Source organism: Zonotrichia leucophrys, chromosome 1, assembly GCF_028769735.1.
Source record: "Zonotrichia leucophrys gambelii isolate GWCS_2022_RI chromosome 1, RI_Zleu_2.0, whole genome shotgun sequence".
Taxonomy (NCBI): Eukaryota; Metazoa; Chordata; class Aves; order Passeriformes; family Passerellidae; genus Zonotrichia; species Zonotrichia leucophrys.
The window spans coordinates 3,495,269-3,509,027 of record NC_088169.1 but is presented as its reverse complement, the minus strand read 5'-3'; the positions used below and the strand labels follow the sequence as shown (position 1 = coordinate 3,509,027).

The 13,759-nt window shown below is 42.5% G+C and overlaps 1 protein-coding gene across 5 annotated transcripts in view; it reads left to right on the top strand.

The window, feature by feature from the left end:
* ERG (ETS transcription factor ERG) overlaps positions 1 to 10,732 on the top strand; it is a 154,424-nt gene extending 143,692 nt beyond the window's left edge. For all 5 annotated transcript variants that reach the window (XM_064705286.1, XM_064705314.1, XM_064705324.1 and 2 more), the window contains 4 exons: positions 3,594 to 3,662; positions 3,996 to 4,052; positions 5,519 to 5,566; positions 9,178 to 10,732. In XM_064705286.1, coding sequence (XP_064561356.1) covers positions 3,594 to 3,662; positions 3,996 to 4,052; positions 5,519 to 5,566; positions 9,178 to 9,698 — 695 coding nt within the window. In that variant the 3' untranslated portion in view covers positions 9,699 to 10,732. The remainder of the gene's footprint in view (positions 1 to 3,593; positions 3,663 to 3,995; positions 4,053 to 5,518; positions 5,567 to 9,177) is intronic.
* Positions 10,733 to 13,759: the final 3,027 nt, after the last annotated feature.

The following is a 13,759-nucleotide window of genomic DNA, read 5'->3' as shown; positions in this document are numbered from 1 at the left end:
ATCTTCAAAGTCAGAATTTTTATTCAGAGAAAAAGGCTTTTTTTTTTCAGAAATTCAGTTTTCTTTCAGGAAACTGTTTTGTTGGCTTATTCTGTGGTTTTCCTTTGAGTTAAATGTCATATTTCAACCAGACTGCAAAGAAGCTTTCCCATAACAAAGCACTGTTCATGTGAGAGCAAAAGCAGACCCTGGGGACAGCCACTTGATGACATGAAAAAGGTCAAAAATGAGGAGCAGGGGGAATAAATAAAGTTCAGTGGGAATCAGCCAAATCCTGGGGTGCAGTTCTGGAGAGATTAATTAAGCACAGCCATTGTTAAGGCACTACAATAGAAAATGGGAAATGGGCTTCAGCGCAAGGGAGGATTTCTGCAGTCACCTTTAGAGCAGAACATGAGGTTTCAGTGACAATGAGGCTCCCAGGGACACCTGGCTGGGGTTTGTGTCACCAAACAGGAGCATTCCCACCAGGGAGCTGTCCCAGATAAGGACATGCTGTGCTGATGTCTCATGGACAAGAACAGATCTGCTTATCTGCAGTAACAACGTGTTTATCAAGGCTGAACCAAGCATGGAGCTGGAGCTTTGCTCTATTTCAAGAAAAGCTGATGATGTGATTTTTCTTTTCATGGAGAGGGCGTAGTCAAAAGATCATCTTGTGATGTGAGGAGTTCAAAGGCAAGGCAGTTTTCTCACAGTGCTGAATTTGTACCAAGTGTGGTTCAAGTGCCACCAAGTACAAACACACACAGAGCTTCTGCCAGGGCTCTCAGGGCACAGGTGTGTGATGGATTGGAGATCCAAAAATAGGAGAGGAGAGCAGAGAAGGAAAGGAAGAAAGGAAGGAAGAAAGAAAGGAAAAAAGAGAGAAAGAAAGAAAGAGAGAGAGAGAGAAAGAAATAGAGAGAGAGAGAGAGAGAGAGAGGAAGGAAGGAAGGAAGGAAGGAAGTGGCGGAAGGAAGGAAGGAAGGAAGGAAGTGGCGGAAGGAAGTGGCGGAAGGAAGGAAGGAAGTGGCGGAAGGAAGGAAGTGGCAGAACTGCGGGAGGAAGTGGGATGGATGGGAAAAAAGGAGAGGAAGAAGAAGAAGAAGGAAGAAGGAAGGAGGAAGAAGGAAAAAAGGAGAAGAAAGAAGGAAGGAGGAGGAAGAAAGGAAGGAAGAAGGAAGGAAGGAAGGAAGGAAGGAGAAGGAAGGAAGGAAGGAAGGAAGGAAGTGGCGGAAGGAAAGGAAGTGGCGGAAGAGAAGTGGCGGAAGAAGGAAGGAAGTGGCGGAAGGAAGTGGCGGAAGGAAGGAAGGAAGAGGGGAAGGAAGGGGAAGGAAGTGGAGGAAGGAAGTGGCGGAAGGAAGGAAGGAAGGAAGGAAGGAGAAGGAAGGAAGGAAGGAAGAAGAAGAAGAAGGAAGGAAGAAGAGGAAGGAAGAAAGAAGAAGAAGAGGAAGAAGAAAGGGAAAGAGAAGTGGCGAAGGAAGGAAGAAGGAAGAAGAAGAAGAGGAAGGAAGTGCGGAAGAAGAGGAGAAGGAAGGAAGGAAGAAGAAGGAAGAGAAGGAAGAAGGAAGGAAGGAAGGAAGGAAGAAGGGAAAGAAGAAGGAAGAAGAAGGAAGGAAAAGGAAGGAAAGAGAAGAAGGAAGGCGAAGAAGGAGAGAAGGAAAGGAAAAGAAAGAAAGAAAGAGAAGAGAGAAAGAAAGAAAGAAAGAAAGAAAAGAAAGAAAGAAAGAAAGAAAGAAAGAAAAGAAAGAAAGAAGAAAGAAAAGAAAGAAAGAAAGAAAGAAAGAAAGAAAGAAAGAAAGAAAGAAAGAAAGAAAGAAAGAAGAAAGAGAAAGAAAGAAAGAAAGAAGAAAGAAAAGAAAGAAAGAAAGAAAGAAAGAAAGAAAGAAAGAAAGAAAGAAAGAAAGAAAGAAAGAAAGAAAGAAAGAAAGAAAGAAAGAAAGAAAGAAGAAAGAAAGAAAAAGAAAGAAGAAATGAAGAAAGAAAGAGAAGAAGAAAGAGAAGAAGAAAGAGAAGAAGAAAGAGAAGAAGAAAGAGAAGAAGAAAGAGAAGAAGAAAGAGAAGAAGAAAGAGAAGAAGAAAGAGAAGAAGAAAGAGAAGAAGAAAGAAAGAAAGAAAGAGAAGTGTAATTGTGGTTGAGACAACTTCTTTCTGGGCAGGGAATGGAAAAACTGGAGGGAAAAAATAGGTTCTTTATGTCACCAAATCTGGCAAGGGAATCTGGAGAGGAGGTGGAGAAGCTGCCATGGCGCAGGGAACTGGCCAGGCAAGGCACAAGATACCTGCAAACCCCCAGTGCTGAGCCCCCTCTGTACAGACAGAGCTCAGAACCCACTGCAATTACAACCAGAGTAATTCTGGATTGATTTTGCCAGATGATAAAGTCTCTAATAAACAGCAGTGTTGGTCTAAGCCTGGGCAGGACATCTGCAGGTCACACTCATTCATCTTCTGCTCAGAGATGACCTGTAAAATTCACATTATTTGCTCTGAATCTGTGGAATAGTCCTCAAGAAATGAGGGATACGAGGTTATTCATGATGAAAATGCAGTACAAAAATCAGTTGCAAGTCTCAGCAAAAGCAAAGTTTTTGAAGTGTAGGGTTCTGGGAGGTGGCAAAGCTAACAGACTAAATAAATTAAAGGCAATTTGGTTGTGCATTTTACATTACACTTTATTTCCATGCAGTGCTTGGAAGTGGGCAGATACATCTGCCTTGCACAGAGCCAGGCTGGGGCTGTTTCTTTGCTTTCTGGTTTCATTTCCAAACATGGATTCTGAAATAAAGCACAAGTAGTGTTGAGAGTCAAGACATCTGCACCAACTTAGTTCCACCAGGTGGGCACTGCTACCTTCCTGAGGCCCTGGAAGTTACACAAGTCTCTGATTTTGGCAGTAATTTTAGCTAATGTGTTAAAGTCAGCCGTGGAAAAGCACAGGAAACTGCCAAAGATTTCTAAGGGCAAACATTTGAATTTACTACATTTGCTTTATGAGGAAAGCTTTTATGGTTTCGTTTTTTTTCATTTTTTTTAATATGGTAAAGCACTGAAATAAAATAGAAGTAAGGAGTAAATGAAAGAAAGGGAAATGAAAATTTAGATGTGTAAATTTAAGGAGCTTGTCCCAAGAAGCAGAAAGGAATAAATCAACTACAGCCTGTCTTTTTGAAAGGAAACATTGTTAAATACTGAATTTGGGAGGATTTATGCATAAAATGAGCTCCTGGGGGACTTTTCCTGCAAGTCTCTGCACAGATTATCAATGATGTCAGTGTGTGCCATTCCTTGGTGGGCTGGGCTGAGGAAGGGGACTGAAGGGGGTACCCTGAACCTTTGGAAGTGATGAACTCTCTATTGTCTCTAAAGATTCTTTGCAGCACCCATTTCAGTGCAGCTCAAAGTTCTGACAACAAGAGGCAGCTCTGCAGAGCAGTTCAGAGCACAACTGTTGTTTTTACTGTTGTTTTTAGAGATGTTAAAGGTTTTAACAAAGAATTCCCTGCCTGTTTCAGTAATTTTCCCAGTCCTGACTCTTCTCAAACATGCCCTTTTTGGTCATAACCACTTTAGGCCACATCTGCATGAATAAATGTCTTTTTCCTTCACAGATTTGCCTTATGAGCAAGCCAGGAGATCAGCATGGACGAGTCACAGCCACCCCAGCCCTCAGTCAAAAGGTAAAAGCATCTGCACAGCTGGGGAAGCGTGGATTAGGCTCCAAAGGGAATTGCTGGAGCTCTGGAGGGGTTTTATCTGTGCCTTTTTGGAAAGCCAATTGTATGGGCAGTGCTGGGAGGTGTCCCTGGGCAGCCACATCCTCCCTTAAACTCAAACTTCATCAAGTCCATCACCATAGAGCCTTAGAAGGCTTTTTATGAGCTTTCAATCCTGTTGTGTCCATCCTGGAGCAGAGGGCAGCAGGAGCTCCAGGCCTGAGGACCTCTCATAGGTTTGGTGACCAACTTCCTAACCCAAAAATAACTATATGGGGTTTTTTTTTCCATTTTCAGCTTCTCAGCCATCATCCTCAACAGTTCCCAAAACAGAAGACCAGCGTCCTCAATTAGGTGGGTGTAATTTGCTTTGAATTCTGCCTGGATTTGTTGAATGTGATGAGAAGAGCACCCAAACTGCACAATCTGGTTCAGACCACTCCAGCTGGAGACCACCAAAACCCCAGATGTGAATGGAGTTTGCTCTGCAGCTGGATTTGGGATGAAATGTGTAATGTTTAAAGGCAGTGACAACCTTCCAGAATGAAAATGCTCTTAAAACAATCCATCTACAATTTGGGTACAAAGGTGGAAGGTAGAGATGTCAAAAGACCCGAGTGGTTGAGATGGCAGCAGCTGGAAAATCTACATGACCCAACACAACAGAAATATTAGAGGGGTTCTTAATCTTGTTGGAAAACTGAGGAGAAAGCAGAAGTTTATGGGTTTTTAGAGTAGTGGTTTAGCAAAATGAGTGCCTTTTGTGTTCTCAGAGCAGCAAATCCATGGCGTGGGACCTAATCCCTTATTGCAAATTCAGCTGGATTTTGGACAGGTAGCTGGAGAGCACTCCAAAGGTCCTGAGTTAGTCATGGCTTTTGTTAACAGCAAAAGGTTAGAAGGAGGAAATAAAAGAGATTTAGAGGATATTCTTAGCTCAGAAGACTCTGAGCCAGGTTTTATCACATGGATTTTAGATCATTATTCTGGTTTTTGTTAGAGCTAAACAAGACTAGGTGCATGACTAGGTCTCATTAACTCATGCACAGACTGCCTGGGAAGTATTACACTGAATTTTACGCAAATACTGTTTTATCTAATCTGGCTTTCCAACCACGAGAATCCTCCTAGAAATATACCAATAATTTATGTAAGTCCTGAGGACCTTTTAATGGCTGTGTGTGAGCTGCACAGATAATTTAAATGTGTGAGGAATGTAACCTGATTGTTGGCTGTGAAAGCCACAGGGTCACTCGGTGCTTGCAGCCCCTCACTTTGGCTTTGGTCCTGCTGTCACATCCCTCCTTTTTTCCCTGTTGGACTTCAGGACAAAATAAGTTTTCATTTCCAGAGCTGACAGAGGCTCTTCTGAAAACACCAGTTGCAGGGTTAATCCATGGGATCCCTCACTGCAATCCAGTGATAAAAGAGAATCACAGAATCACTGAGGTTGGGAAAGACTTACAAGGTCATTGAGTCCAACCTGTGTCCCATCCCCACCTTGTTCCCAGCCCAGAGCTCTGAGTGCCACCTCCAGGGATGGGGATTCCACCACCAGAATGCTTCATAACAAAATTTACATTCTGAATATATGCATCTGCACATTCTTACAGTGCAAAAAGCAAATGTCTGTCCTTGCACACCGAGTCTGAAAGGAAAACATGCAAATATGGCCATGGAGAGGGAGAAAATTGCTCAGGTGTTGGACCTGCTGTCCCACCAGGCAGTGCACACCGCCCCTTACAAGGCTCAGAAGTGGTACCTAAAATATTTGACAATGCTGTTGCACGATTTTAAATTTTTCTTTCACAATTTTGTAGATCCATATCAGATTCTTGGACCGACCAGCAGCCGACTCGCAAATCCAGGTGAGAAGGGATTTTTGTGATTTCGGAGGCTTTCCTTTCTTTCACTGCTGAGTGTCCCCACTGCAGCTGTAAGACCAGAGCTGGAAAGGGATGTCCCTGATTTTCCCACTCCTCAGGGGGAGCTGATGATACCCAGTGTTGCAGAATTTCTGAATTACACAAGGGTGGGACTGAGGAATTTAGAATCATTAAGATTGGAAAGGACCTCCAAAAAGTCCAGCCTTTGAAGCTGGAGTTCACTTCAGTTTCCTGAACATCAGGATTTGGTTAAGGGGTGTAAGAGACCCCATCTGGTCTCCAGTTACCCCTCCAGAAGGGTACAAATCTCTTAACCACTCTTCATCAGCTGTGTCCCAGATTCTGTTAATCCACATCACAGTATCATACTGGCCTTGATGAATACAAAATTTTGGGATGATATATATAAGAAAAAGAAAACAAAAAACAGGAAAGTGTAATCTATTTGCAAATAATAACTGGGTCAAACACTTCAAAAATATTGTCCCATCTCAAGAAGGCAGTGGGGTGCATTGTGGAAAGGGAGGTGTGGCTTAGAACACAAACACAGACTCAGAATCACTCAGGTTGGAAAACACTTCAAGGATCATTGAGTGAAACCTTGGATTATCATGTTTTTGCTAAAGACCAGAGATCTCTGGGTGATTTTGTAGCTCTGCTTGGGAGTTGTGCAGATTTCACTGCTCCAAATCTGCAGGACACGCTGTGGCTGTGCAGCACCATGATCAACAGCACAGCCCACCACAATGGACTGGCACTGTGTGCTCCACTTGTGTCCCTTGCCTGGACAGTCCCAGGGCACAACATTCCTCATTCCACACAGATCTCCTCAGCCCCCATGACAATGGCTCTTTTTGCAGCAATCTCATGTCTTTTCAAGGCCTGAAATTGCCAAAATGCTGATCAGTTTCCTTTCATTTCTACCCTCATCAAGCACAGTTCTAGATTAGCTGACTCTCTAAACAGTTTTGTGTGGCAGAGGAAAGTAATTAAATAAGTGTTAAGAATAGGATTTTCCAAATGGCCTGAGGTGGTGGAGGTTTTCAGGCAGCACTGGTCTTGACTGGAAGTGGGGGCCTACATCCCTTTAATTTGGTCATAAATCATGGCTTGCCAAATTTTATCAAGTGTCCATTTGGTTGATTTCATTACTGTGAATGACATTAACACGATCTGGATTGGGATTCTTTTTTAACATTTGGGTATGGAATTCCTCCACACCATCATTCCTGTGCTTTAACATGTTTTGTGTGTTTATAAATCAGTGGAATTACTCTCTCATTAAAAGGAAATTGACAGCAACCATTTATTTTCATAGGACTATATATTACATTTGGAAGGCAAGTGTTTATGTTAGAACATATGTTGGATTGCTTATTCAAAAATTTGTGTTTTGTCCAGTGCTGAACTGTTTATTGATTTTCAAAGCCTAATCCTCTTGTTATGTTTCGTGTATTAAAACTTGCATGCCTTGCTCATACCATGGATTCTTTTGTTTGTTTGTTTATTTAATGCATGTTAATGGAACAGAAGAAATTCATTAAGGCCAGTTTGGATAAATACAATTTAAATGAATATGGGTTTCAGTTGCACTGAAGTATAAACTGCTAATGGGTTTCAGATGCTGCTCTAGCTCGATATTGTAATTGCTACTATAAGCTTTCTAAAGAAAAGCTTGTTTATTATACCCACATAGCTGGTTTGGATAAGAAAAAAAGAAAGAAACCCAACCTATTCCTGGTCAGAGACGTAGTTCAGAGTTAGCACATCCAGGCTGGTTGGCAAATTCTGCTGACACCGTGCTTGTGAAACAGATTGCATCGCAAGCTGCTTCAGCTGCATTTTGCATCATTTCAGTGTTGCTTTGTTAAGAAATGCTAAGCTTCTAACACGGCTGTCAGTGGCAAGGCCCTTTGAAATCTACTTTCACTTGTCTAAAATGGACAAATTTTGTTGCCCTACCTCACTTTTGCAAAGTTCACAGCAGACTGTTTTCTTTTTGCGGTGGAATTGGCAGAGAGCGAGAAAAATACAACAGCAACATTTTATGTCTTAACGTAAAATAATCATTTTAACTCATCTGAAGCAGAATGATGACAAGGATGTATTTTATGGACCTTTTCACTGTTCTTGCAGTTGTTTTGCCCTCTGCTTGTATGCAGTGTAACAGCAAGCTAATAAGTTTCCGTTGTGCATTTCCCCAAATGCTGCAAAGGGATGATATGGTTTGGCACGGGCCCAGCTTGCTCTAAACTTCTCCATTTTGTGTGGGCTCATTCCATAGCAGGGAACATTGAGTTGCAACATAATGCTGTGAGAACAAGCCGAGTGTTACGCAAGTGAAAGCTGTTTGTGCTGAACTTTGGAGATTAGTTTCCTAAATGAGCCCTGTATTATTTCCCCATCAATTGTCTGCGCTGAATGACATTAGGTAACAATTAAGCCTCCATGGAATGGCATTCTGCCACTCACATGAGGGAGAACACGACACATTACAATTATCCCTGCTCTTTAGGGTTTCGTGAGGCAGTCCTTGGAGAAGGGGGACAGTAATAGTTGCCTCCTCAAGCCAGGTCTCATAAGCTCTTGGAGGTCTATTACTCACCCAGGATAGCTCAGCTACCTTTGGAGGCATAAAATCAGCGGGATGGCTTCTGTTGCAGTGTTGGAAACAAAAAAGCTTTAATAAAAGGCAAAATAGCAAACAGAGAAAAACCAAGCTAGGTGCAAGAGGTTCTTGCTCCTGGTAAAACACTTCAGAAAAGCGATTTGTGTCTTTGTTCTCGTCTTTTTCTAGTAAATTGCTCAGGACTTTTTGGCTCCTGTCCAATTGGCTATCCTTAAGTTTGAGATGAAGTTGCCAAGGTCCTATGAGGTGTCTTTTTCACCTAATCGAGGAGAGATGCTTCTGGGCTTCTTTCCTTTTTGAGGGGACAAAGGATAGTTTTGTCACTCCGTAGTTTTGTCAAATTCCTATAGGGGACTGGCTAACAGAAAGAGTTAGGAGCCAGCATTTCCTAATGGGGTCCTTGGGGATGAAGCAAAGTAGAAACCTGACCCAAGAGTTCTTTCTGATAAAAAAGAATTAGTAGCAAGTGTCACGTGAAATCAGTGGAATAAAGATGTACGAACCTATTGTGAAATTGCATGCATATATATTTTTATATTTAAGAAAAAGATAATATAAGATATATTTCCCTCTGGAAATAAAATATAATATATATATTTAGAAAAAAATATATAATATAATATAATATAATATAATATAATATAATATAATATAATATAATATAATATAATATAAAAACAAAATTATATAATAATTATTGTGTTTATATATATAATGTATATTTATATTTTTATATATATTAAAAAATATATATATTTAAGAAAAAGATAAAAAGAGATCTAGAGTTCCCAGAGGTACACATGTCATTTTAGAAGAACAATTCCCACATGCCTCCCGCTCTGTAATAAAGCTGTAAATATCAGCTTTACAACTGTCACAAAAGCTGCAAAGCTTTGTTTGTTTCCCCAAATCGGGGCGAGCCCGTGCAGTGTTATTGACATTCCCGCTGTGTTCCTCCCCGCAGGCAGCGGGCAGATCCAGCTGTGGCAGTTCCTGCTGGAGCTGCTCTCGGACAGCTCCAACTCCAACTGCATCACCTGGGAGGGCACCAACGGCGAGTTCAAGATGACGGACCCCGACGAGGTGGCGCGGCGCTGGGGCGAGCGCAAGAGCAAGCCCAACATGAACTACGACAAGCTCAGCCGCGCCCTGCGCTACTACTACGACAAGAACATCATGACCAAGGTGCACGGCAAGCGCTACGCCTACAAGTTCGACTTCCACGGCATCGCGCAGGCCCTGCAGCCTCACCCGCCGGAGTCGTCCATGTACAAGTACCCCTCGGAGCTGCCCTACATGAGCTCGTACCACGCGCACCCACAGAAGATGAACTTTGTGGCTCCCCACCCCCCCGCCCTGCCCGTGACGTCCTCCAGCTTTTTTGCCGCCCCCAATCCCTACTGGAATTCGCCGACTGGAGGGATCTACCCCAACACCAGGCTGCCAGCTGCTCATATGCCTTCTCATCTTGGCACCTACTACTAAAGTGGGGTTGGGGGAGATAAACAGCAAGGCAAAGCGAAGGAGCTTCTCACTGGGGTTCGGTCCCTGAGGAGTCGCAATGAACTCTGTTGGAGTACTCGAATTAAAAGTGCCTAAAGAGACAAGCGAAGGTTTGGCTGGGAAAAAAAAAAAAGCCCAAAACCACATTAAAAATAGATGTCAAAAAGACTTTTTTTTTTGTAGTAGGGATTTAAAGGAAATATCCAAGAAGTATTAAGATACTAAAATGTAATGTATATGGGCATCGACTCTGTGGACCAAACAACAATAGACTGTTGTAGGTAGAAGCATGAAATGATAAGGAAAACCTACGGAAGCTGGTGGTCTTAAAAAGTTGATAAGCTTGTGTGTAAAGTTTGATATCATGCTAGTGCAAAACTGGGACTATACTACAGCAATATAAGGATAAGTCTATAGTGACCTAACATACAGTATCTGGATCATTACAAAAGAGAGGGAAAAAAAAAAGGAAAAAAAAAAGCCGATCTGTATTTAAAAAAATAGAAACATATCAGCAGAAGAGACTGGTTAGTGTGGAAGCTGATTTGAAATAGAACAGCAGTGTTGTGGTTAAAGTCAAACGAGATCCATTCATCAGAGCGAATCAGCTACTCAAACTGTGAAGAAAACCCAAACTTTCAGATTCCTTGACAGTTTTACAGGAACCCTGAGCCAAACGTGGGAAATGAGAATGTGCTGGAGGGCAAGTGTATGATTGTAGATCAGAGGCCTGCACCTGGCAGAGGAAGCAGGAAGGAGAAGGAGGAGGATGAAGGTGGTGAGAAGGGGAGGAAAGAAACTTCTTGACCAGTAGAGACTGAAAAGACTGAAAACTTTGTAGTGTTGGGACTATGAAGAAACACTTGTTTGGACTTGTGAAACATATTGCTCAGTATTATACCATTCCCAGTATTTCAGGAGGAACAGACTTGATTCAGTCGTTATAAAAAGTGGGAAAAGGGAAAAAGCAGAAGGAGGAGCGAGAAATCAGAATATGCATCTCTCTTTTTTTTTTTTTTTTTAGGAAAAAAAAACCAAAATCAAAACTGGAATTGTGTCTGATATTTAAAAGTTACCAGTTGGAACCTCATCATTACCAAGGGAGTTTGTTTTCTATGGGTTAGAGCAAGAGACAACCCCTGAGTGCCAGAACCAGAAATCACCTGAGTATTTTTGTTAGGCGGGCGCCAGTTTTTCTTACCGAGTCGCGAACGCTGTGCGTTTGTCAGAATGAAGTATACAAGTTCAATGTTATTTTTTTTTCCTTTTTATATAATTATTATATAACTTATGCATTTATACACTACGAGTTGATCTCGGCCAACCAAAGACACACACACACAAAAAACAAACAAAAAAAAGGGACAATCCAAAAAAACCAAAACTATTGTGGCCTTGAATTTTAACTCTGTATGCTTAATGTTTACATTATGAACATATTAGTCCTTAGATTGCAGAATGTATGTAATAAAATAAGCTTGGCCTAGCATGGCAATTTCAGATTGACACTGTGGTTTGCATTTGTGTTTGCATTTTTTGTGTGTGACACCCATGCCAGATCTGCTACTCACCAGGTAAAAACAGGCCGGGATTTTTGGGCTGTGAAAATGTAGGAGCAAACAGGCTGAGTTTAAATGCACAGGTGCTGTGCATCTTCTTTTCCAGACAGATCTGCTGAAACACTTCCAGCCCTTCTTCAACAGTGCCTTGCCATCCCTGTGCTGAGCTGCTCTGGCCCAGAGATTGCAACCATCCCCAATTAATTCACTGACAGCTCCACGCCCAACGCTGGAAATGAAGCCTAAGGGAGGCCTCTAAGGAAGAGTATTCATGCTCAGAAATTATCTTTTGTTGTCATGAAGTTATGCTGCAAAATCTCAGCCTGAGATGTATCTTCCTCCTGAATCGTGTGTTGAATTGCTTTGCCCCCTTGCCCTTAATACATTCTGTATCATTATTAGTAAATAAAGTGAATAATGAGTAATTTCCATTATTCCCCACTTTAGAATGGAGTGTATGGCTGCCTCGTTCATTTGTCATTGCAGCCCATCCTGGCTGTTACAAAGGGCAGGGGTTTTTATTTTTCTCTTCTGGCTTTAGAGGCTTCCCACTCTGTACCCTGGGCCCCAAAACTGCATCTGGTGCCTACTGGCATAAATTCATTCTTTCCCAACACCATCTGAGGAACTGGTCTGGAAAATCATCCCTGACATTTATGAGTGTCTCTCCACAGTGTTTGCTGCAGGAATCCCAGACAGCTCAGCCCCCTGTATCCCTCCTTTTTGCTGTTCTTTTGTGTCCTTTTTCCCAGACAAAATGGGTGTGGTTCCAGGTTTTATAGATGTTCTGCATATCCATTTTTTGGGGAGCAATGGGAGCCAACTCACCAGGCTTCATTTTAGGAGTGTCTTGGTGGCAGTTTATAAGCACAGAATTGTGTTACCAATGTGTGAGACCTGAGCAGGGAAAGAAGCAGTGTAAGGCTGAATTTCTAAAAAAAAAAAAAAAAAAAAGAAAGAAAAATATGAACTGTTGAAAAAGGTCAGTCACTGTTTTAGAAAGATATGGAGTTAAGGCAGGCACACCTACGTGTGACTAGAAAGTTAATAATTTGCCTTTCAATGGAAATAAATCCACAGATCCTCACTTTCTGCTTCATGTGTACTTCCAACCCAAAATGGTAAGTGTATTTTTGAACCAGCTTTTAATTAAACACTAAAAATCCAGATTTAAATAAGCTCTTTGTTTGGATGGGCAAGGACGTGCCTGGATGCTCCAAAGCATTCCCAGTGCTCACAGGGCTGCCTGCAGGATTTCCAGATTTGGTGCCTGGCTGCTGTCCTGTGCAATGGGAACAGCATCCTGGCATTGGGATCCAGATCCTGGGACAGGGATGGAGCCAGAGCAGACGGAGCCCCCTCGTGTGAAGAGCAAAATCCTCGAGCTGGCCATGGGAAGGTCACTGGTCACCCATTGCAGGGCTAAACCTTCCTTCAGGACTGCTCCCTGCCTTCAGGAGCCTTGGAAAACACAGATTTGGCAAGATGGGAGTGAAGGATGGAGAGACCCTGCTGCTGCTGCTGCTTTGGGATTATTTGTAGGGTCTCCCTGTGGCCATGGCAAGGGGTGAGCCCAGAGCAGAGGAACTCCGTGTCCACACCATGAGAGATGTTCAGTGAGGCTCACACAGACCCCAAAACCTTGGCTGGATCTTCTCTTTCCCACTTAGCACCTGGACAGCACAGCCCTGATGTGCAGAAACTGGTAATATTAAAACCTTTAGCCCTTTACTTAAATTTCTTTAAATTTATTTAAGTTTCTTTCAAAGTCATTTGTCAGCCAAGCTGCAAACCTTACCCAGATTCCAGAGTCTGCCCTTGGTACCCCAAATTCCACAAGCCTTGTAAACTGCCCACAGATCATCAGGGATTCAGACCTTCCTTCTGCAATTATTTTTACCTCAGACTGTTTCTTGCCGAAGCTTAAATATAATTTGAAAATAAATTTCTCATTACATGTGCATTACAGGTAGAAGAAACCACTTTACCTATGTCATATGATGAGTCATCCCATGATCATTTTCTGTGCCATCTTCTCAAGTTTTGGTCACATTAGGAAAATAGTCTCTGATAATCTAAATTGCTGTCAGAGGGGCACCTCATCCATCTAAAGGTTTTGGTTAATTCCTGAATTTTTCCTCCTGATGCAACACAAATCCTTCATTCCCTCTCTGGGCAGTGGTGGGAGCACTTGGAGATCCTGCCTGGCTCTGCTGCTGTCCCCTGGGTGCTGTGACCTCTCCTTGGAGGCACTGGCAGCTGCAGGGACATCAGAGCACAACCCAGCATGAGCCCTGCTTGAAGAAAGGTTAATGAGAATTATTTGAGATGGTTCATGAGGATATTTGGGCCAACTGGAATGGGAAAATTATTTCAAATTTAATTTATGGTATCACAGAGTGGTTTGGGTTGGAAGGGAAATAAAGGTCCCAACAGGGACACCTTCAACTGTCCCAGGTTCCTCCAAGCCCCAGCGCCCAGCCT